At 37.2% G+C, this 25,305-nt stretch overlaps 2 protein-coding genes across 2 annotated transcripts; both read left to right on the top strand.

Annotated features, from left to right (window-relative positions):
* The first annotated feature begins 1,326 nt into the window (after positions 1 to 1,326).
* On the top strand, positions 1,327 to 3,149 carry LOC108995154 (protein NODULATION SIGNALING PATHWAY 2-like). The gene has a single exon (XM_018970652.2). The coding sequence runs from the start codon at positions 1,358 to 1,360 to the stop codon at positions 2,972 to 2,974; it is 1,617 nt and encodes a 538-aa protein (XP_018826197.1). The 5' UTR covers positions 1,327 to 1,357; the 3' UTR covers positions 2,975 to 3,149.
* A 17,770-nt stretch (positions 3,150 to 20,919) lies between these two features.
* On the top strand, positions 20,920 to 25,004 carry LOC108995173 (protein TIC 56, chloroplastic). Its single transcript, XM_018970676.2, has 5 exons — positions 20,920 to 21,761; positions 21,951 to 22,148; positions 22,813 to 23,095; positions 23,650 to 23,812; positions 24,504 to 25,004. Exons 1-5 carry the CDS (start codon positions 21,062 to 21,064, stop codon positions 24,705 to 24,707), a joined length of 1,548 nt encoding a protein of 515 aa, XP_018826221.1. The 5' UTR covers positions 20,920 to 21,061; the 3' UTR covers positions 24,708 to 25,004.
* Positions 25,005 to 25,305: the final 301 nt, after the last annotated feature.

Genomic DNA, 25,305 nt, shown 5'->3' with positions numbered 1-25,305 from the left:
TTTACTATTATTATTGTTTTGTGATTTGAAAAAGTTTGAATCGTTTATTATATTTTGTGTGAAAATTTAAAAAATTTGTAATGATGAAATAAGATTAGATGAGATGAGATGAAACACTTTCACTATCCAAACGGTACAAGTAGCCAACATAGTATTTTGTACTCACGACTACCTTTATAACTTAACTACTCTATAATTATTCATAGGGATAGGGTTGTTTCATATTCAATGATGACGTCAAGCTTGGTTTTATAATATGTACAACTTATTTGATCAATAAATTATCATAACGTGTGAAAACTAATAATCTTACCTAAATTACTATTAATACATGAAACTTGCGGATAAAGTTTTCAAGCAAGTAAACTAACCGTTTCTGCTTGACCTTTATGATGCAAATACCATATGCTAACCACAAAGCCGTCCGTCGTTGTGTTTGGATGTTGGAGTGAGTTGAATTGAGTTGAGTTGAGATGATAAAATATTATTAGAATATTATTTTTTAATATTATTATTATTTTAGGATTTGAAAAAGTTGAATTGTTTATTATATTTTGTATTGGGATTTAAAAAAATTGTAATGATGAGTTGAGATGAGTTGATATTAATTTAAAATCCAAACGAAGCAACTAGAGGTCAATTTGATTTTGAAAAGATGATGTCGAGCTATATAGGTGTCATTGAATGAAAGGATCACAAAATGTTGGTGTCAATACGTGGACTTTTACTATTGGAGTGTTTTTTACACATAAGCGGACCAATTTCAGCATAGGCATTCTCTTAGTATTAGAATATTTTTTTGGGGATTACATTGAAAAGACACGAAAGATTATTCAACGAATGTGTTGGATTAAAATATATGAATGAGATTACACCTTACATGCCACCTACAAGAAGCTGCCAAGAAATGAAGAAAGAAGACTCAGCTGGGAACCTTGTTCAATTAGAACTCTGGAGAAAGTGGGTGAGAGTGAAAGGTTAATAAATTATTGAAAACATATAGCTTTTCTAGAAAGTGGGTGAGAGTGAAAGCCTATAAATTATTGTAAAAATATTTTTTTCATCAGTCACTATTCACCACCTCATACTCCATATCTTATGAAAAACATCTCCATACCTTATGAAAAACACATCCAGACTCTATGAAAAATTATACGTATGGAGTGTGAGAGTGAATAATAGCTGATCCATAGTAAATCCCTTATTGTAAACATATATAGTTTGGTGGTAGCTTTTATATTCTTTTTCTCTAATTATTTTATGGTAATTTGTCCATACATTGGTCTATAAATACTTGGCTTGCCAGGAAAGTAAACTCCCATAAACAATTTTACTACCCTGTAGAAACTATCAAACAATGATGCAACCTGATCTTTTTCAGCACTCATGGCCGTTCTACAATGTCATGGATTCCACTTTTGATCAGGGTGTACACCATGACCTCAGCATGGATGGCCATTTGGATGGCTATGAGTTCTCTTCAATATTATTCACCACAACAGAGGATTCCTCTGAATTTTCTTCCACTCCCTTTTCTTCAACTTTGTTCCCTAGTAACTTTGTCCAATATCCATTTTGTGATGATTCCCAGCAAGTTATGTTAGCCATGAAAGACATCTTGATGGTGTATGGAGATTTAGAGTCTATTTTGAACGATGATGCTGAGATTGAATGTACGAATGGATTGTTAGGAGAACGTGAGGGAAGTTTCAGTCTGCAACAATTTTCCCCAGCAGAAGACTTTTTGTGTTCTAGCCCATCAGCAAAATCTGAGTCATCGCTTGATGTATCATCTATTCAACCATTACTAACCTTTCCAAGAGAGGATATGGAAGTCAAAAACCTTATGAGCCTTCACCATTTACTCAAGGCTTATGGAGAAGCCTTGGAAAAGGATCAAAGAGAGCTTGCACATGTGATTCTCAGATGCATCGGTGAGAAAGTTAGCCCAGTTGGCAAAAACTTGGAGCGTGTTGCATTCTACTTATCCCAGGAAATTGACAATCAGGGTGACTATCTTAAACAAGAGTCCTACAAGAATTTTGAGGTTGCGTTCCAAGCATTCTACCAAAGCTTCCCACAAGGGAGGTTTGCTCACTTTGCAGCAAATTCTGCGATTCTTGAAGCCATGCCAGATGATACAGAGACTATACACATAGTGGACTTTGACATGGGAGAAGGGATTCAGTGGCCTCCAATGATTGAGGAGATTGCACGCCAACAAAAAACATTAAGATTGACATCGATTAAATGGGAAGATGAGGATTGTGATCGTGTTCCTTCACCCTGGAGGTTTGAGGAAACCAAAAGGCGGCTCTGTAACCAAGCCAGAGGTCTTGGTCTAAAGTTGAAAGTGCAGGAGATGAGAATTGAGCATTTGGTGAGTGAGACAAAGAAAATGAAGAAAATGAGTGGAAGAAGAGAATGGTTGGTTTTTAATTGCATGGTGGGGCTTCCACATATGGCAAGGAGTAGAAGCAGAAGGCTTGTGATGGAATTTCTAAGGGTGGCTAAGGAATCGATAGTTGGGCTTGCCAACTGCAGTACTAGTAACAGTGGTATTATAACCTTTGGTGATGGTGTTGCTTGTGAAAAACTAAAACATTGCTCAAGTTTTGGGTCATTTTTTTATGGATGTTTGGAGCATTACCAAGCCATGTTAGAATCATTGGAAGTGAATTTCTCACTTCATCTTCCAGAAGCAAGAATAGCTATGGAGTGTCTCTTTGTGGCACCTTATATCTCATCTCTATCTTGGCTCCAAATGTGGAAGGAGATAAGGGAAGGCAGCCATCTCAATGAAGGGTTTGGGTTGCCGGGTAGGAGATTGAGCAAAGAGATACTAGCAGAAGTAAAAGAACTGGTGAAAGGGGAAATTTCCTATAGAGCAAGTATTCAAGGACGGGTTGGGAATGAGATGATCTTGGAATGGAAAGGAACTACAATGGTCAAAGTTTCAATTTGGACAAACTAAATCTATGAGGGTGTAAAGTCCTGTTCTTGTTTCAGTGTAAATGTAGAATATGCAGAGATTTATACTTTCATTTGTTTTGTACACTAACTGCCAATCCTAGTTATCCAACCATGTTTTCCTACATCTTAAATCAATGGCTATCCAATGGAGATGGTGATACTTTCTAAATCATTTATCCAAATTTAATGCTCAAATTGGAAAAGACACAGCTTATGAGGTCTACACTACTCCAAACTCTACACGAACGAACAATATTAAAGATTTTGGAGTTTACATTTTTTGTTTCTCTTTCTCCAAATCTGACCATGACTTACAACCCGTCAACATTTACATTTCAAAATATACAAATAAAGGCATTGTTTCTAAGTGTGTGTATATATATATATATATATATATATCATTTGGTGCCCCTTCAAGTGATGAATATTACTTGAATTATATATCTTGTAAATGAAATCAAAAAGATCTTTTTATAGTTAATTCAAAAAAAAAAAAAGGGAAAAATAAGACTTTGTCAACAATATTTGAGCTTTTTAGCCATATCCTAACATATTTGAGTCTAACTCCTTTCACATATCAGCGTGGCTTATTTGATAAGAGTAATACTAGATACAATTTTAAGATATTAAAGTCTCGTGCTCTCCTTTTGAAAAAAGTGTTTGGTCTACCATTAAAAAATTAATTTTTTATATGAGTCTCATATTTATTCACTTTTTTCAAAATGAGTGTACGAAACTTGCACTCTCTAGGACTACAAATATCATTTCTCATTTGATAAATGATGATATAACCTCTTGTGTTTTATCATCTTTAGTGATGCAGGACACAAACCAACGTGCATGGCAACTGATTGTGGTTATTTTTTAAAAGATTTTTTAAGTAGTAGAAGATTTGAGCAAATTAATTGATTTGCTTCCTTCTTGTCATTTACTTTCCATCAGAAGAAAGCTTTCCTTATTAAGCTCAATAGTTTCCATTGTTTTATGTTGACCTCCATTGTTATGAACGGAGACATTTATATATTGGAATAAATAAAAGAAAGTCTGTTTTTTTTTCAAAAAAAAAAAAAAAAAAAAACCATTTTCCTTCTCTGTTGGAAGACATAATTCTTTCACTGCACTCCTTACCTTCCTTCCACCAATTTTGGCATCAGAGCAAGGTTGCGTCTGGCTTGATGGCAAGGAAAAAGAATGCAGGCAACCATCCCCATGATGAAAAGCGTGGAGTAAAAGCCCTTTGAGTAGTTGTCCAATCCCAAGGCAAACAAAATCAACAACGATTTGAGAATATTAAGTGCCTGCTACAAAAAATACAGTGAGCCATCACAACTGTCCACGCGGATGATAACAGGAATCAAGATAATGGAAGGGTGGGTCATGACCATCCAAGTGGAGGACGTGGTTTTATACCACGATAGAGGAACTAGGTACCCAATAATTTGTCTAGTGATGAAGAGTTACAAGGTCTCATTGGAGGGGACCGAGGTAATAGAAGAGTTCTAGACAACAATAACAACTATTAGATCAAAATTGATTTTGCATGCTTCAATGGCCATCTCCATGTTGAGAGTTTTCTTGACTGCTACTAGACATAGAGAATTTTCTTGATTACATGCAGATCCTAGAAAGCCCAACAAGTGAAGTTGGTAGCTTATAAGTTACTTGGGGTGCATCACCTTGGTGGGAACAAATGCAGATCAATCAAAAGCGACAAGGCAAATAACTGGTGCATATTTGGCCTAAAATGAAACATCTGTTGAGGGCTAGATTCCTCCATCCAGGCTATGAGCAGATTTTGTATCAGTAGTACCAGAACTGTCAACAAGGAACTACGACTGTCAACGAATACATGAGAATCTTATCGTTTAAATTCTTAAAACAACTTATCGAATACACAACAGGTTGTAAGGTACGTGTTGGTTTTAGAAATCTGCAGAAAAATAGTGAAACCAGAGGAGAAAAATAGGGGAGAACTTCAACCAACAATTGTTTGATTGATTTTATTGTTCTGCCGTTTACAATTTACCAAAATACATCTTATATGCCATCTTGAGAATAACAACAATTAATAATATATTTTTCCAAAGTAGAGTAATAAATCAGATGACTAATAATAGCAGAAAACTAAATATAGCTTGTATAAAAAGCTGCATCAGTCTTCAATACTCCTCCTTGATGCATTTTCTTCAACTTCGAGCATCAAACGCAGCTTCTGAAATTTGTCTCTAGGAAGTGCCTTCGTAAAGATATCAACCAATTGTTCTTCTGACTTGCAGTACTTCAACTCAACATCTCCATTAGCAATTATTTCTCTAAGATAATGATACTTAATAACAATGTGTTTGGTTCGGCTATGATAACTTGATTTTTTCCCATTGCAATTGCTGATTTATTATCACAGAAAATCTCAACTGGAAGTTGTTGCTTTGCTCCCATATCTTCAAGTATTCTAGTCAGCCATATAGCTTGATTTACAGCATTGGGAGCAGCAACATACTTTGCTTCTGCTATAGATTGAGCCATGGAACCTTGTTTTTTTTAACCCCATGAGAGAATTCCAGATTCCAAATTAAAACAATAGCCTGATGTACTCTTCATATCATCAATAGAACTAGTCCAATCACTATCAGTGTACCCAATTAATTTTGAAAAAGAACACGGTTTGAAAGAAATACCATACTTCAAAGTTCCTTGAACATATCTCAACACTATTTTTGCAGCACCAAAATGCACTTGACTGAGATTTTGCATGAACCTTGACAACATGCTTGTAGCAAACATGAGATCAGGTTGAGTAGAAGTGAGGTATAGCAAGCTGCCAATCAAGCTTCTGTAAGTAGCCCCATCAGTTAATTTTCCTCCATATTCTTTCTTAAGTTTTTCATTTGCAATTAGAGGAGTTGCCACTAGTTTGCAATCAGCCATATTGAACCTCTTAAATAAATCTTCAACATACTTCTTTTGACAAATGAAGATGCCATCATCTTGACATACTTCCATACCAAGAAAATAATGCATTAAACCCAAGTCACTCATTTCAAAAGACTTCATCATCTCTTGCTTGAATTCTTCAATCATCTTTGAGTCATTTCCAATTATGATTAAATCATCAACATATAAGGAGACTATGAGCATATTTTTACCTTTGATTTGAACATAAAGTGTAGGTTCACTCACACTTTTCTTGAAGCTTTGTTCACCAAAGTAACCATCAATCTTGCTATACCATGCTCTAGGTGCTTGTTTAAGCCCATATAGAGCCTTTTTTAATTTAAGCACCCTGCCATCTTCCTTGTTAAAAACCTCGAGTTGCTCCACATACACTTCCTCTTCAAGTTCTCCATTGAGGAAAGCTGATTCAACATCAAGTTGAGAGATCTTCCAACTTCTTTGAGCTGCAAGTGCACAAATAGTTCTTATAGTATCTAATCTTGCCACAGGAGCATAAGTTTAATTGAAATCGATTCCAGCCTGCTGTGAGTACCCTTTAGCAACTAATCTTGCTTTGCATTTCTTTAATGAACCATCAGGATTAAGCTTCCTTTTGTAAATCCATTTAACTCCAATGATTTCTTTGCTGTCAAGACAAGGAACAAGCTCCCAGGTATTGTTCTTTTCAATCATCTTAATCTCCTCCTTCATTGCATCAACCCAAACTAATTCTTTTACAGCTACTGCAAAGCTTTCAGGCTCTAAAGACATATAGTTGCAAGATTCATAGATTTCACTCAAAGGTCTAAGCCTTCTTGGAGTTGTTTCAGGAGTAGACTGATCTGAGAACTCAAGATTACTGTCAAGCCTTTGTTCTGAGGTTGGAGTTGCTGGTTGACTGTCATCATCATTTTCCATTCTTGTCTCGAGTTCTTCAATTACTGGTATGGTAAGTGGCTAAGTTAATTCTTCATCTTTCTCCCAATTCCAAGTTGAATACTCATCAAACACCACATCCCTACTTGTAACCAGTTGCTGTGATTTTAAGTTGAAGACCCTATATCCTTTGGATTGAAAGCTATATTCAAGGAAGACTCCCTTTGCTGACTTTCTTCCAACTTGTGCCTTTTTTACTCAAGGATATGCATATAACAAATGCATCCAAAAACTTTCAGATGCTCAACAGTAGGTTTGATCCCACTCCAAGCTTCAATGGGAGTTTAATTTTTCACAGCTTTTGTAGGACATCTATTCAAGAGATGCACAGCTGTGTTAACAGCCTCGGCCCAAAAATTTTTAGGAAGTCCTTTTGCCATTAGCATAGATTTGGCCATCTCCATGACAGTCTTATTTTTCCTCTCCGAGACTCCATTTTGTTATGGAGTATAGGCAACAGTCAACTGGTGTTCCAACCCTTCAATTTTGCAAAACTCATCAAACTTTTTAGAGTTAAACTCAGTGCCTCTATCACTTCTCAAAGTTTTTAGTTTTCTACCACTTTGGTTCTCTACCATCTATGCAAGAACAGTTTCTCTGCAGAAACTTACAACAAATTGAATAATAAGAAGTATGACTCTTTTCAAATCAAGAAGAAAATTAATCACAATGCCTACGTGGTTGACCTGCCTCAATACATGTCTATTTCTTCCACTTTTAACGTTTCTGGCTTATTTGAGTACCACCCTCCAGATGAATCATTATATATCGATAATAACTCGAGGATGCAGAGTTTTCTTTTAAATGGGGGAGAACTGATGAAGAACACAAATAGGGGTGTAACTAGTCTGGTTTGGTCTGGCTTTGACATATTTTAGAACTGAACCAGTATACACTAATTTTGAGATTTGAAAAATCGATATCACATTGGTTATACCCCTAAACCGATACTTCCGATTTTATCAATTCTGGTCCGGTTCGATCCGATTTTTCTGGTATATTATATATAGAGTATATATAATATGCTATATATATATATATTATAGTATATAATAATATAATGATAATATATTGTGGTATATTATAATATATATTATAATTGTCTTATAGACCATACTGATATATTATAATATATAATCTAGTGATATTGTATTAATATAACTACTAATACTATAGACTATAGAGATAATATATAGTTATTTATATAGGATTTTAAAATTTAATGTTATTTTAATTTGTAATTTAGCATATAATATAAGATTATTTTATACGTGATTATATATATTAGATATAAAAATCATAATAATATTAAAATATTGTATATAATATAAAGAATTAAAATATATATTTATATGAACCGATCCGGTCTGGTGTTAGAAAAAGAAAAATCAGAATTGGATCAATTTCGATTGGTTTAGAAAAAATGGAGCCGATACCGAACTAAACCGATTTAGAACCGAACCAAACTCATCACCGGTTCACCGATTATTTTTCACCCTTATACACAAACCGCAACTGATTGTTGTAACTTTCTAGAAGATTTTTTAAGTAGTGAGAGATTTGAACAAGCTCCAGGACGATGCCATCGATCAAGACATCCTATTGTTATTTCCTTTTTTTTTATTAGCACCATTTACTTCGTTTGGAAGTTCAATTTATCTCAATTCATCATTACAACTTTTTCAAATTTCAACATAAAATATAATAAACAATTCAACTTTTTCAAATCTTAAAATAATAATAATAATAAATAATAATATTTTATCATCTCAACTCAGTTCAACATCCAAACGCACCCGGCACTTAATTGACATGGCAGCAAATTAATTGATCTGCTTCCTTTTTTGTCACTTATTTTCCATAAAGCTTTCCTTATTAGATCAATAGTTTCCAATGTTTTATATTGGAATAAAGAAAGGAAAGTGTGTTGTTTTTTATAAAACAAGTTTCCTTACGTTGGAAGGTACAGTTCTTCCGCTGCACTCCTTACATTATATTAGTAAATACGTTATAGTTTAAATCATTATTAAATTATAAAGTCATTTTAAATATAATACATCAATAATGTGTTAATGATGAAAAATTCAAGAATGAAAGTAACATTCTTCGTCTTATTTAGTATGCGCATTTAAGGTCCATGGTTAGGCTCTGGGATTCATTTCCATTATATTTAAATAATTTGTTTGAATTTTACTATCTCAATATTTTATATTGTAAAGAAAAAAAAAAGTTATATTGTATCTTATAGTTTATCCCCAAGTTTTGAAAAACCAAAAAACCTTTTAAGTTTTTATAAATATCTTTATATAGTTATATATCAATTGTTATATTTAGGACTCTAGAACCATGCATTGATAGTATAAAGAAGGCGCTTGATCTAATCCTTTTAAATATTTAAGTATCCTCCATCAAAAAGTTGAAAATAATCTTATCAATAAAATAAATATAAAGTTATTCGAGTTTATATAAGTCAAGTTGAGTTCTTTAAGAATTTGTGCATTTTAATAAATAATCATAATTTTGTGTCCATAAAAATTTTGCAAGTTTGGATAGTGAGATAAGAATTTTTAGTTTTAAATGAAAGTTTAAAATATTATTTTTTAATATTATTATTATTTTGAAATTTGAAAAAATTGAATTGAGACTTGAAAAGATTGTAATGATTAAATGAAATAAAAATTTTGTGTCTTATCCTACTTGTCAAACCTGCTTAAACAAATCAAGTGGAACTTGAATTTAACAAAGTAGATCTAATTACTTATACAATAAATCTTGTGACATCCCAGTCTAAGCTAGGTCCGTTTAGTTTTCATTTCTGCTTTGATCTAGATAGACTTAAGCCCAATAGATTGAGAATGTTAAACGTGTGAGATTGATATAGATTATGTCTTATGATGGTGCAATAGGTGTTCAAGCCCAAAGAGAGGCCCAACACCTAACTAATTTTGACCTTATTAGGATTTAGAGTTTGGAAACCCAATTAGGGTTTGGGAAGGAGAGAGGTGCCACTTGGAGTTAAAATGGAAGAAAGGCGCTTGAATTTCCCTAAGCCACAATCATTAGATTTATAGGGAAGCGAATTTCGATTTTTACAAGAGCTATGCCACTGGCAAACATGCATTGGACTTCAAGGATTCTAGAAGAAGCAATGATGAGGGAGGTGAAGAGGGAGTTTCGGTTTTCCAAAGAACCACATGCCACTCATCGCTCATGCAAGATGGCTTCTAAAATAATCTATGAATTGAAGAAGACATGAGAGTTTCAATTTTTGTAAGAGGCACTCGCCAACCCCATGCCATTTGGCAACATACATGTCACTTTCTTTAGGTTCATTTTATCTAGATCACAAATGGATGAAGGTAGAAGAATGGTATTTCCGCCATAACATGTGGCAAGCTTGTGAGTTCCTAGAATTTCAATCATCAGGAAGAGAAAGAGGTAGACTTCGCTAATGGAGAGGGACACACCACATGGCACTCATGCAAAGGCTAGGGTTTTTGGAAATAGAGAAAAGAAGACGGAGAAGCAAGAGACGCATGAGACTTTCAGATTTAGGGTTAGGGTTTCTAAAAATCTTAGTGAAAATGAACACTTGTCATGCATGCATGAAGAAACTCTTAAGCCTCGTTTGCTTTTGGAAATGAGATAAGTTGAGGTAAAAGTTAAAAGTTGAATAAAATATTGTTAGAATATATTTTTTAATATTATTTTTGTTTTGAGATTTGAAAAAGTTAATTTTTTATTTTATTTTGTGTGAAAATTTGAAAAAGTTATAATGATTAGATGATATGAGAATGATTGAAAAAACAAACTTGGCCTTAAGTGTTCCCTAAGTATGTAGATAAGAGAGGTATTTATAGGAGGGCATTTAAGGCACTCAACCACTTCACCAAGAGGGAAGCTGAAAGGCCATTCATCTCTTTTCAGCTAAGTCCTCCACACTCTCTTCTCTCTACTCCTACACCATTCTCCAAGGAAAATAGGAAAAACCCTAGTTCCTCTTTCAACCAAACCGAGCATCATCACTTAGTTGTTTCAATATTTTTAAGATTTTAGAAGTAGAGCAAGGTAAGAACACTTCTTATGATTCTCTTTTCTTCTTGTGAGAAGTAAAATTTTCCTTAGAGATTTTCGGATCTTATGAAGAAAACCTTTTTTGTTTTGTTTAAGAAACAAGATTTCCTTATTCTCTTTTCAAGCACTTTTCAAAGAAAGGGAATGTTCATAAGGTTGGGAAGTTTCAATTACCAAAACTTAGGGTATGATTGGTTCATGCATGAAGATGTTTCTTTCAAAAAACCAAAGGCAAAGGAAGTTTTTTTATAAAGGTCAAGTGTTAGCCGACTATCACTAGGGTTTTTGTTCAAAGCATTTGTCTTGAGAAATCGAGCATGGAGTTGTAATTAGAAGGGTTATTGCAACTCAATGGAATCAGTTCTTAAGGCTTTATTTCCAAAAGGGTATAGCTTAATGACAACCCAATTGTCATTTGGCCTAATTGGGATTTTTCTTGTATGGATAAGCAAAACCTTGTATAAAAAAGGATAAGGAAAGTGAAGGTTTTCTAAAATTGACTTAGGGTTTATTAACCGAGTTAGGAATGCCTAAAGTTAGATCTTTCTCTTCAAGACTCTAACTATTAAAACGTACACTTTCAGCTTACTTGATCGTTGATATTTTCTTTTACATCAAAAGTAAGTTAGTCACTAATTTACTCTTGGATAATATACTTATGTTTACATGTAAACTCTACATTTTGGTTGCTTAAATTTGATTATTGAATTGCTACTTGTTACATGCTATGATTCATACCTTATATGTGCATGCTATGCTCAAATGATGCTTGCTAAAATTGTTGATTCAAATGACACGTTTAGAGTTTTTGAGAAATGGAATATGCTTTGTTGAGCTTTCATATGTTATATTCATGTATATGTTTCGACATGTTCTAATTCTTTTAAGCTATACACATGATGCATTCTTTGTATATAACATAAGTATATGACATTGTAGTATGAAAGTTACATTGTATTGTCTCAAGTCACATGTCACATGTTTTCGGGTGTGCATTAAAAGAAAATTATTTTGTCATGACCCCAATGTTAGGATGGAAAAATATCATGGTAGAACTCTTCTGTGCACTCTAGAGTTCTTAAATTGAAGTGGTAACTCCTGGGTTAATAAAATATAGTCAACGAACTACAAAAGGGTTCTTTTTAAATGATTTTAGAGTGAAATAGCCGCACATAACGCTAATGGATGCAACACATTGTAAAATGCGATGAAAGCGAATTGCAAACTGTCATATCATATGAACTCTGACATACTCAAACCTAGTCAAGAGGGCTGACAATGTGATGCGGTAACTAGTAGGGAGCCCACGGTTCCTAGAGGTAGCCGTGAGGTGTTCATCCACATTATTATATGGAACTAGTTTGTTAAAAGTTTTTATAAGAAACGGAAATGTGATATTTTGTTATATGGTTATTTTACTTTGATGCATGGTTATAAGATCAATGTTTTTGAAAAAAAAGAATGTATATGGGACAAAAAGTGTGTTTTTGGTCGAAGTACATGTTCATGCTCATGCATACATACTCATGGCTTACCTTATACATGCTTATATTATTTTTGTGTATGTTTTTTATTTAACTTGTTGAAATTTCTTGAAATCTCATTGTGGTAGTTTTCACTATCATTTTATTCCAAAATGGTAGAAGTTGTGATAAGGCTAGTAGATAGCTATGAGGAAACACATGCGCAAGGAACCCCCAAAAATTAAGGAAGTCTCAAAGAGTTCTGAGCGCTCTTCATTTGTGGAGCGACTCAAGTCTGCTAAGAATTGTATCAGCGAAGTACTAAAACTCTTTGAGGACCTCTAGAAGCTCTTGGATAAGAATAAGGGTCATTAGGATGTCTTTTGGATGCATGTTAAAGAGCAATAAGTTTTGGATATTTTGGGTTTAGAGCCCTTATTATGTTATGACACTTTTTATGGTACTTTTGGAATAGCGTTTGTGGTTTAAAACCCTTATTTTGTATTCAAAGATCTTTTGGAACAAACATTTTTGGGATTAATAGATGTTTTATTTTGGTACCATATTAAAAATACTCAAACTTTGTTTAGCTATGAACTTTTTCGTTGCGATTATTGCATATTATTAAAAACATGCTTAATACACTAGATGTTAACTGTCACAAACGAGGGGTATGTGACCTTGACTTGTATGTCTCGAAACTTCAGTCTCCTTCTAATCCCAAGTAGAATCTGGAGGTGTCACAAATATTTTTCCTTTACCAAACAATGATATAGAAATATATTTATTAGCATAAAAAATAATTTATTTTCTACATTTTCATAAAGCAACATTAACCTAAACCATTAAGTAGAGAGAATATCTTCCCACCGGTTAGTCTGTTGTCCCTAAATTAACAACTCTCCAGTAGGATTTTGCCACATAGCTCTTCCATTTTACATCCCATATACATGTCTACAGATGATAAGGGAAAGCTTAGGGCCGGATGGGTGCCAAAATAATTTTCACACGGACTAATAAGAAACAGCCACGTAGACACTCTAGAAAAATCAGATATGAACCCGCATGTATAGAACAAACGCTCTCCCTCTCCTTCAATTCATTCCTTCCCTTTTTCTCAACCAAACAAACCCTTTTCTCTGATAGCATGTCTCAGAGGCCCAGCATTGCTCACTCTTCTGCCATAACCTTCGACCTCCATTCCCACCTCCTCGTGTCCAGTGATATGAACCCCAACTCCAACTGGTGTTCCAATTTTCATTAGTTGAAATCTTTTTACTCCCATTTCTCAAGCTTTTCCCTTGAGTACTCTGAAATTAATTCCCCTTTTATTTTATTCTTTGTATTTGTTTCTTGGGAAAAAAATAGAACATTTTTTATTTTCAAGATCATGGGTTTGAATGGTTTTGTTGAAGGAGGCATAGCTTCAATTGTTGCAGGTTGTACCACCCACCCTCTAGACCTGCTCTAGGTCTGAATGCAACTCCAAGGTGAACCAACGCCCCAAAACCAATCGCGAATGCTGCGGTGCAAAATCTCCGCTCGGCTCTTGCCCTCCACGCCACCTTGCTCTCAGCTTTGGGGTCGATCAAGGTGCCTCTCATGCCTCCCCTAATGGCACGTGCAGGCCTAATATCCGTTGGTGCCCGTATCATCCAACATGAAGGTGTCATCCAACAGGAATAAGAGGATGAGAAACTGTGAGGTGTTCGCTGCAGCAGTTTTGGGAAGAAAGAAGGAGAGGGAGAGCGGTTGTTCTATGCATGCGGGCTCATCTCTAATTTTTCTGGAGTGTCTACGTGGCTGTTTCTTATTAGCCTATGCGAAAATTATTTTGGCACCCATCCGCCCCAAGCTTTTCTCAGATATTTCTTCCTCTCTTTGTGACAATCCTTCCTCCCTCCCTTTTCCACCAAAGCCTACTACCCTCTGACTCTCCCCCTCTCCCAAAACAGACGTCGGCAATGGAATTCGAGCACGAGTTGTGACGGGCATAAACCCTTCCCCTTCCCCTCTTCCACCGAAGCCCCTACCCTCCACCTCTCCCGTTGACCCTTCCCCTCTCCTAACCATCATAGTTAATTAAAGAATTAAGTAAACTAAAGTAAAATAGAATTGGTTATGATTGCTGCTTCATTTTCGTTCTCTTCCATTTTCTAGAAGAGAAAAATGGCATTTTGTTGGCCTTTGATAGTTCTTGCATTAGCTTGCGCCATTTGTAGATTCCTTTTCATGCTCATTTCTCACAATGTTCCCTCCATCGACGTTGATGTCTCAGACGGTATGATTCATACATGAAACTTCCCCGCTCTCTTTCTTGCTCTCTTTTGGTGTTGTTGAAGAACTGGTGTGGTTTTGCCAATGGCAGTGTTGGAGGATGGGAGTCAAATGTAGGAGAACAGCTTCATATATGTGAGTTTCTTAACTGCCTTTTTCTTTATGGCTTTTTGTAACTTGACAGGATTTGTACTTTATTTGAATTTAGTATGATATTAAAAATCACTAACCAGTTTTGTGTAAGACTTCGGGCTTAATTGGCTCTGACTTTCTGATTAATTCTAAAATAGGACGCCAGTTATTGAGATTATCAATCTGATCTGCCTTATGAAAGGAAAATGAATTGGTCAACAACTTAATCTCTTCTCTCTCTTTTTTTTTTTTTTTTTTTTTTGTGTAAATTGATTAAGTTTGTGTCAACTTTCTTTTTCGAAGTAGTTCAGAGTAATTCATATTGCTGGTAAAATCTAAAATGGATGTCCAATTTTGCTTAAGAAAAGAGAAAATAGTAGAATTATGAATTTTATTCACTTTGGTGTACGACCAAGTTTCTTACCTTTTATTGGTGATTGGTTTGGTGCAAGTTCCACCGAGGGAAGTTCAGTGCTATGAGCCCGCAACAATGAAATACTTGGGATATTTCCCTGCATTGACACCTGCAGAGGTTAGTGCTGTTGTGTGCTTCTCGGGACTGAGATCAGTTGGGTCCGATGCTGTGGTGGGTGACGGCTGTGGTAGGCCAAGGCTATCATGTGTCAGAATTAGGAAAGATGAGGCCGGATAGTTGTTTAGCTAAAATGCAAAGAATGCAGAAACAGAGTATTGAAGGGAAGAAAATCTTTAAGCTGTATATATTTCTCGTGTCCTTTCTAAGCTGTACAGTATACTATTTATAGAAAGAATTATATAATGTAAAAATACTGAACTAGCCCTAAAAACAAATATACAGATAACATGATTATTTGCTGGGAGTTTGTTGTGAATTCTGTTGCATCTTGTTGGAGACGTTTTGTAGTGCTTCAGCTGAGACGTTTGGCAAGGTAGCTGCTGTATCATTCCGTAACATCCCCCCGCAAGATGGAGAATAGATATTTTCTATTCCCATCTTGGATAACAAGAAAACAAATTGTGAAGAAGAAAGTGCTTTTGTGAAAGCATCCGCAAGCTGAGAAGAAGATCGAATAAAACATGTCCGCAAGAAACCAGCTTGGATTTTGTCGCGGATGAGATGGCAATCCATTTCGATGTGTTTGGTGCGCTCGTGAAAAACTGGATTCTTGGCAATATGGAGTGCGGCTTGATTGTCACAATATAAATCTATTGGAAGTGAGATGGAGAGACGCAAATCATGAAGGATATAAGATAACCACTGTAATTCACATGTAGTTGTTGCCATGGCCCTATACTCGGCTTCAGCAGAGGATCGAGAGACGACTGCCTGTTTCTTTGAGCGCCAGGAAATGAGTGATTGGCCAAGTAAGATGCAAAATCCCGTAACTGAGCGACGTGAGTCTGGGCAAGATGCCCAATCCGAGTCTGAGTATGCACGAAGATTAAGTGAAGAACTGGAAGAAAAAAGAAGACCTTGCCCAGGAGCATTTTTAATGTACCGTAAAACTTGATGAGCAGCATGTAGATGTGTCTTCGTGGGGGCTGTCATGAATTGGCTCAAGTGCTGGACTGAATAGCAGAGATCGGGCCGAGTGATAGTGAGGTAGAGAAGTCTACCAACTAAGCGCCGATAGGGAAGTGGATCCGAGAGAGGATCACCCTCATCTTTGTGAAGTTTGAGGTTCTGATCCATTGGCAATTTGAGAGGTCGAGAACCGAGTGTACCAGCATCAGCTAGGATATCGAGTGCATACTTACGCTGGCAGATGGAAATTCCTTTGGAGGAGCGGGCCACTTCAATGCCAAGGAAGTAACGGAGATTGCCGAGAGATTTAATTCTGAAATGATCTTTGAGAAATTGTTGAAGTATTTCAATAGAATCCATGTGAGAGCTGGCGACGATAATATCGTCGACATAGATAAGGAGGGCAGTGAATGAGCCATCTTTGAGTTGAGTAAAAAGACTGTAGTCGGCTTTGGACTGCTGAAAACCAAAGAGAAGTAGAGCATTAGAAAATTTCTGGTACCATTGTCTCGAGGCTTGTTTGAGACCGTAAATACTCTTGTTGAGACGGCAAATTTGAGAGGACGATCCCTTTGAGAAGCCAGGAGGTTTGCGCATGAATATTTCTTCATTTAGATCGCCGTGAAGAAAGGCGTTTTGAACATCAAATTGCTTGAGGTACCAGCCTTGGATGGATGCAGCAGCTAATAATGTTCGGACAGTAGCTAATTTAGCCACGGGTGAGAAGGTTTCGGTGTAATCGAGCCCTTCTTGCTGAGTAAAACCTTTGGCGACTAAGCGCGCCTTTTAGCGTTCGATGCTACCATTAGAATGATATTTGATTTTGAATATCCATTTGCAACCAATAGCACGTTTTCCAGGTGGCAAGTCAGCGAGGGACCAAGTATTGTTGAGTTCAAGTGCATCTATTTCAGATCTCATAGCCTCACACCATTTAGGATTTTTAAGAGCTTCACCATATGTAGAAGGTTCAATGGAAGATGAAATGGCAGAGGCAAAGGAAAAATAAGAGGGAGATAATTTGTAAAAAGAGAGAGTGGAAGTTAGAGGGAAAGCTTTACCAGGTGCACATGGTGTTGCCGCAGACAATGAGGAAGAAGGATCACTAGGAACATGAGTCACCTGCAAATGAGAGGAATCCATTGTTTGTGAAGTAGATGGAATGGGTAGAGAGGGGCAAATGTAGTTATTGAGGTGGATAGGATTTTTACGTATGCGTGTGGATCTTCGAAGTGGTGGAAGTGGAGGTGGAGATGGTGCTGTTGGAATTTCATGATGAGGTAAGTGCTGGTGGGATTCAGTGGGAAGAGTTTCTGGAGTTGGCAGAGTTTCTGGATGTGGCAAGGTCGTGCATGTGGAATCTGGATCAGGTAAAGAAAAATTAGGTGGCAAGGTAGGAGTAGGAAGAATATCTGTTGTGGGGAGAAGGGAGGGAGTTTTAAAAGGGAAGAGTGTTTCATGAAAGATGACATTTCGGGAAATGAAAATGTGATAGGTGTCAAGATTGAGTAATTTGTACCCCTTTACAGAAAAAGGATAACCGAGAAATGCACAACGTTGACTCCGAGGATCAAACTTGTGACGATTTTGGAGAAGAGTTGAGGCAAAAGCAAGGCAGCCAAAAACACGTAAGTGGGAGTATGAAGGTGGTTTATGAAAAAGGAGTTCATGGGGACTTTTATTTTTCAGAAGTGGGGTGGGAATCCGATTGATCAAATAAGTGGCGGTAAGAATACAATCGGACCAAAATTGTAGAGGAATTTGAGATTGAAAACGAAGAGCTCGAGCAACTTGAAGAATATGACGATGTTTGCGCTCGACTAAACCATTTTGCTGGGGTGTTTCGACACAAGATTTTTGGTGAATAATGCCATGATCAGAGTAGAAGTCAGTCATGGAAAATTCTGGTCCATTGTCGCTACGCAAGATTTTTATTCTAGTGTTGAATTGATTTTCGACCAAGTGGCAAAAGGATTTAAGACATGAGCGAGCATCAGATTTGTTTTTCAGTAAATAGACCCAAGTACATCGTGAATAGTCATCAACAATGGTGAGGAAAAACCTACTGCCATCATGAGCAACAATGGAATGAGGTCCCCACAAATCACAATGGATAAGTTGAAAACAAGAATCAGTGGTATGAGTGCTGGAAGTGAAAGGTGAGCGAGGTTGTTTGGCAAGTGGACATACTAAGCATGGTAAAATCTGCTTTGTATTTATCTGTTTGATTACAAGAGAATCAGAAAGTAATTTCATACGATCATGAGATGGATGACCCAATCGATAATGCCATAAGTCATGGACATTATCGGCAGGTTGTACAAAACCAGAAAAAGAATTTTGTGAATGAAAGTTTTGTGACAAAGTGTTGGTTAAAGCTTGAGGAGAAACAGGTTCGTGCATCAGCTGGTAGAGTCCATGTTCCAAGCTACCCTTCCCAATCGTTGTCCAGGGTGAAAGGGCCTGTATAAAGCATGAAGTAGATAAAAATATGAGACAACAATTTAAGTCATGGGCGAGTTTACAGCCAGATAGCAAGTTAAAACTAAAAGAAGGTACACATAAAACATTGTGGAGAAAAATATTAGCTGTGACTTGCACGGTACCAACATGAGTAACAGCAGCGATTTCTCCATTTGGTAATTTGACAGTTTGTGAAACTATAGCAGTTATTGAGGTGTAAAAGGAAGGGCTACAGATCATGTGATCCGTGGCACCCGTGTCAATTATCCAAGGAGTAGACAAAAGAGAAGAGGAGGAGAAACAGAAGGAAATACCAGCAGCAGAACAAGAATTAGATTGGGAAGGTATAACCGTCTGAATGTGGTTGGCGGATGGAGAAGAATCCTTGCTGTGCAGTAAGGCTATGAGGTCTTGATATTGCTCTTTTGTCAACGTCATACTTGATTCGGAGGAAACTTCAGCAGAGGTGCCAAGAGAGGTTGCATTTGCTCTTGATTTGTGAAATTTGTGGTTGGGGGGGTACCCATGAAGCTTGTAGCATCGTTCAATAGTATGCCCAGTCATCTCACAGTGTGTGCAAATAGGAGCTGTGGCATTGCCTGATTTAAAACAATTTGCTAATGTATGACCCGTGATTCGGCAATGTGTACAATATAGTTTGTCTTTACGGCTAGAATGTGGTGAAGGAGTGGAAAATGTTTTTCGACTAGCAAGGGCTATGGAGTCAGTGGATGGAGCTGAGGATGTAAACAAGCGATGGCGTTCTTGTTGTTGGATGTATGAAAAAACTTTGTTAACTGGTGGAAGGGGGTCGATTAGCATGATCTGGTCGCGGACATTGTTGAAGGAGTCACGTAGTCCCATTAGGAATTGAATGACGCAGTCCCGTTGGTATCGGTCCGTAAGAAACTTGGTTGAGCCACAAGAACAAACAGATAACGGGTCATAAACACATAATTCATCCCAAAGAGATTTGAGTTTACCGTAGTATGTGTTTACTGAATCTTCATCTTGGGTAAGAGTTGCCAAAGTCTTCTTGAGTTCATAGATGCGTGGGCCATTTTGTGGTGAAAAGCGTTCCTGCAACTCAGTCCATATGAGATGGGCATCATCAACAAATGCTACAGAAGATCGTAGGGGTAGACTAATTGAATTTTGCAGCCAAGACACAACCATATCATTGCATCTTTCCCACAGCTCAAAAAGTGGATTATGAGGATCAGATGGTTTGGTGAGAGTTCCATTTAGGAATCCGAGTTTGTTCTTGGCTCGTAGAGCACGATGGATAGATCGAGACCATGTAGAAAAATTTTCGGCAGTAAGGAGTTCTGTGACAAGCACAGTGCCAGGATTATCTGATGTCTCAAGTCGATAAGGGTTGGTTGGGTCTGCAAGGTTGGTATATTTGGTAAGAGGAGGAGGAGGAGGAGGAGGATCGATGGTGGCCATTTTTACTTCTCTGATACCATGTCAGAATTAGGAAAGATGAGGCCGGATAGTTGTTTAGCTAAAATGCAAAGAATGCAGAAACAGAGTATTGAAGGGAAGAAAATCTTTAAGCTGTATATATTTCTCGTGTCCTTTCTAAGCTGTACAGTATACTATTTATAGAAAGAATTATATAATGTAAAAATACTGAACTAGCCCTAAAAACAAATATACAGATAACATGATTATTTGCTGGGAGTTTGTTGTGAATTCTGTTGCATCTTGTTGGAGACGTTTTGTAGTGCTTCAGCTGAGACGTTTGGCAAGGTAGCTGCTGTATCATTCCGTAACATCATGGGTGATGGAATAGGCTGGGGGAGAAAGAGCTTTGTGGGGGTGACAAAACTTGGTGGTGCGACGGCGTTGTCTGGAAGTGGCTGTGATGGACCTAGTTTGGCACGGCGGCGACAATCTAGTTCTTTACAAGATGAAGTTCGAATGATTTTCGATTCTCCACGTTCTCTTCTAAAAAATGACTTTCGTTGGTTTAATCAGATCAGATCAAATTTATCGTGTCTAGTATAAAATTTCATACGTATCTTATTTTCATTGGGCTGTTAAATGCCTAACATCAGCCCAACCGTTCCAAAGAGGAACTGGTAAAGTAAATACTGTTTTGTCGTTGATTTAGCCCAATGGGCATAGTCGCAATAGAAGAGATATTGAGCCCAAACAGCCACAAATTGCCATTCCGTCTTCCCTAATCTGATCTCCGCTATCCGTTCCTTCTACTTCCCCCAACAAAACTCTCCTCACTTCTCACTCAGCTCTTCGTCCATTTCTCAACCTTTTGCTAAACCCTCCTCCATTCTCTACCCAAATGGCTTCCATTAACTTTAACCCCTTTGACAACTGGTTCAAGAAACCTCCAAACCCCATCGCTCCCATCAACTTTCTCTCCTTCCCCGAATCGTTTGTACCCACCACCCCAAACCCCACAAGTTTCGCCGCAATCAGCCTCCCGAACCCCTTTAGAGGAAAACCCAAAAATCCGCAAGATCAAAAACCGAAAGAACCCGGCTTCTACCGCCAAATGCTGGATTACTTCTTCTGGGAATGCGAGAACTTACCTGATTACAGACACACCCCCGAGGTCGAGAAGATCCTGAACGAGGACCCAATCTTCGAGAAGAAAGAGAACCCCACGGAGGCGGAGCTGAAAGAGAACGAGGAGTTCTGGGCCCGGTTCAGGGCCAGCCCTGTCGTGCAGTTCCTGGCTCGAGCCGAAGAGATTACAGATAAGATCAACGAGTTGGAGCTGAAAGAGAATGATACTCCGTATCGCAGGGAGGATAAGAAGCTGTGGCAGGCGTTGCCCCATGTGCCAGGGTTGGACGGCCGGCCTATGCCGAGGAAAGCGATAAAGACGAAGAAGGAATCGGACGACAAGTTTTGGGACTTTATGAAGCAGTTCCTTTTTGGGCTTTGGGGCTTTAGGCAGAGACCCTATCCGCCGGGCCGGCCAATTGATGTTGCTCAGGCCATCGGGTACAAGCGCCTCGAGAAGCGGTACTACGATTGTAAGTTTGTATTATACAAGATTTTATGTTTATTTAATTTTTTTACTTATATAAAAAAAAAAAAAGATTTTATGTTTATTGGTGCATATTTAATGTGCATCAGTTTTACTTACAGAGTCCCTGACATTATGTTTCTGGGTAGCGTATCTGTTTTTTTCATTATGTTAATGCTGTTGTTGGTTGATGAAGTTATCATGAGGAGTGGTGGATGGTACTATAAGGATCGGTTGGGTCGTACTCGGGGACCATGCGAGCTGATAACGCTTAAAACAGCTTGGGGTGGTGGGATTATTGATAAGCACACTTTCATTTGGGGTGATGACATGGATGAATGGGCACCAATACACATGGTTTATGGCTTGGAACCTGCAATTGCCACTTGGGAAGGTTTGTTAAACTTCCAGCTTTCATCTTTCCTTTATCTGTTAGTAATGAGTAGCTTCTTGGCCATTTCTAGTGGCAATGATCTTATTGTTTGTCAATTTAGAACGAAAAGGTGGCGTCTATGTTTTTTAATCATATCATGACTTTTGATTCGTTCGTACTTAAATATATACACACACACACATTATAACTTTTGATCATGGCCGGTTGATCCTTAGCCTACACATGTGGACTTCAGAAGTGGCAAATGGTATTGAAGGAAGAAACTGAAGGTTGCGTAATGCAAGTTTTAGATGACAATTCCTTGTAGTAAAACTCTCTCGATTCATCGATCAAATTTACTTCAAGTTACTTCAAGTTTTAGATGACAATTCCTTGTAGTGATTTTTCTTTGGATGTGTTTTGAAAATTTTGGTACTAGTCATGATGGGAAAAAAAATGTATGCCACCTTTTTTGTTGTATAGTTGATGGGGAAATTTTGAGGTTGAGAAAAGAAAGTTATTCGTATGGAACGTAATAGAACTATGAACTCCAGTAACTTCTTTAGGCCACAAAAAGTTATTTGAATGGGCCACTCGGTGAAGATGTCTTAATTTATTAGGTATGATATGCATAGCTATGACTTTGTTTAATATAGATTGTTGGCTTACCATTCGGGGTCTTCAGTTAGACTTGGTGCTGCCGCAACAGCTTTTCTCCACAAACTACAGAATGGCATACCTCCTTGGGTTCCTCTCAAAGGACATGAGAAGAAAACCTATAAGCAGCTCCAAGAAGAGGCTCTAGAGAGTAAGAGACGCGACTTGGCGGTTCTGAAAGCTAATGATGGTTTTTGGCCAGGGGTTAAAATTCCTAGTCATGCCCTATTTCTTTGGGCTAGTGGCTCTGAACTGACTACACTTATGGAGCAGGACCACATGCCAAACAAATTCATACCAAAACATCTTAGGTATGTCCATGCAGCTGATTTTTTGCATTTTTTTCATCTCGTTTACATCCAACTGATATAAGATTAATGGTATGTCAAATCATAGATGAAGCAACTGTAAGATTAATGGTATGTCAAATCATAGATGAAGCAACTGGTCAATGGTATACCATTCTGTCCTCTTAGAAAATGATTCTTTTATCTTTTCTTAAAAGGAAAGAGTTGCAGATTGGAGCTAGTGGAGCTAAAGCTTTCTTAGTTAAGGATTTATGAAAGTCACAATTAGTCAACCATTTGAGGATACGGTGGGTTTGGATACACAAAACATCTAATCTCATCTAATCTCATCATTACAACTTTTCTAAATTTCCATACAAAATATAATAAACAATTCAATTTTTTCAAATTTCAAAATAAAAATAATACTAAAAAATTATATTTTAACAATATTTTATTCAACTTTCAACAAAACATCTCATCTCATTTCATTTGAACTGTCTATCCAAACCCACCGTTAGAAGGAATTGTAAATATTTTGGCGTGAATCTAATGTTTTGTTTGTGTATGCGAGGCAGATACCAATTGGCTAAAATTATTCCCGGGTTAAGGCCATGGGAGGTTTTAAGTATAGAACAAGCAATGGATCAGATAACATATGGCGGGGAGTGGTATCGTGAACCTCTTGGTACATACACAACAGGTCCTCCATACATCAGGCATTGGAATAAGGATTGCAAGGTAAAGACTTGATCCTACTTCTGGTTTTGGATTAGTTTTTTACATTGCTTGAGCTCTATGGTTATGTTCAACTTTAAAAATAGTAAGAGGTACACTGATGTTCTTGCTCGATAATCTTTATTTTTTTATTGGCATTGGGTGTCCGGGAACAACATCCTGACTAATCCCGGGAGTGCATAGGCCCTAGACAAGGAGTTTCCTGCAAGTGCACCTCGGGTAAATCAAGGGAAAAATTGCCCAAGCCGATGGCTCCTAGAGATTGTTTGCACTCAAAGGGATTCGAACCTTAGACTTGGATGGAGCATACCACCAAGACCAAGGCCTCAAACACTTGAGCCAATAATCTTGAAACAATTTTTTATTTTTATTTTTTGCTTGAGTTGTGATTGATCAAGTCTGCTTGCTTAATTAATCTGATTGATATCGTTATTATTGGTGTCTCCTTGCCAATTTATCCTCAAATGTCCTTTTCAGAAATGTCTGTTTTAGGAAAGAAGTACAAGGGAAGAACAACGGATACAGTCATAAGAATTCATGCTGGGAAGTCCCAACATGAGTTTTTGCATATCAGTAGCTAAACTGTTTGATTATTTCCTAAATCCTCTCCTATCGGGTGCTCTAAAACTGTGGGTTTAATTAGTGCACGATCCTTTATAAATCTATATAACCTTTGTGATTTCTTTTCTTGCAGAGGCTGTATAAAACTTTCATCAACCTTAGCACCCAAGTTTACAAGAAGTTGGATCGGACACTCCCCGGTTTCCGTACTATAATGGACAAAGTCCGGGCTGATTCTGATGCGAGGGCTACCAGAAGAGAAGTAGCAAGGAGGGAAGTGCTGAAGAGAGTTGCGATGGAGAAAGAATTGGGCGATCAAGTTGAAGATGACCCATAGCATCATAAATATCTAGTTTTCCAGGAGATTGTGGAAATGAGCTTACAATTCTACGTTTCCTTCATGTGGCAACTTGGTCATGTTATGTTCTGATTAGTCCTCTTTCTGCTGTAAAACAGAGATGTTTTTCACTTTTTCTGTCTCGTAATACAAGTGTTCAATGTAATTCGCCTTGGACACTCGGATTGAGTACTAATTTCTGTTTGCATGGGAGATTACAAAATCAGATGTAAAATGGATATTTCTGCCCAAGTTTCTTTATTACTAGATTTAGTTATCCAATTGTTGTTTCAACAATTAACCTTAATGTTTTTCTTTGCATATTTTGTAAAAGTATTTTAATTAAGAGTGGGTGGCGGGCTGCCACCGCATCTTGCCCCTAGGCCGGGACCGTCCGCACACCGGCCGGGTGTGGGTAGACCTCCCACAATTTTGAGAGCCAAGGGATGAGACTCAAGCTAGGTCCAAATACGTCCAATTCAAATATAAGAATTGTCACATACGGTAAAGAGATTATATAAAATAAATCTATAAATTGATGTAATTTTATAGAATTTGTTAGATCTATTTTATAATAAAAATAATTTTATAATCTGAC

Source organism: Juglans regia, chromosome 4, assembly GCF_001411555.2.
Source record: "Juglans regia cultivar Chandler chromosome 4, Walnut 2.0, whole genome shotgun sequence".
NCBI classification, from domain to species: Eukaryota; Viridiplantae; Streptophyta; class Magnoliopsida; order Fagales; family Juglandaceae; genus Juglans; species Juglans regia.
The sequence above is the reverse complement of the archived record's forward strand: the minus strand, read 5'-3'. Positions and strand labels throughout refer to the sequence as shown.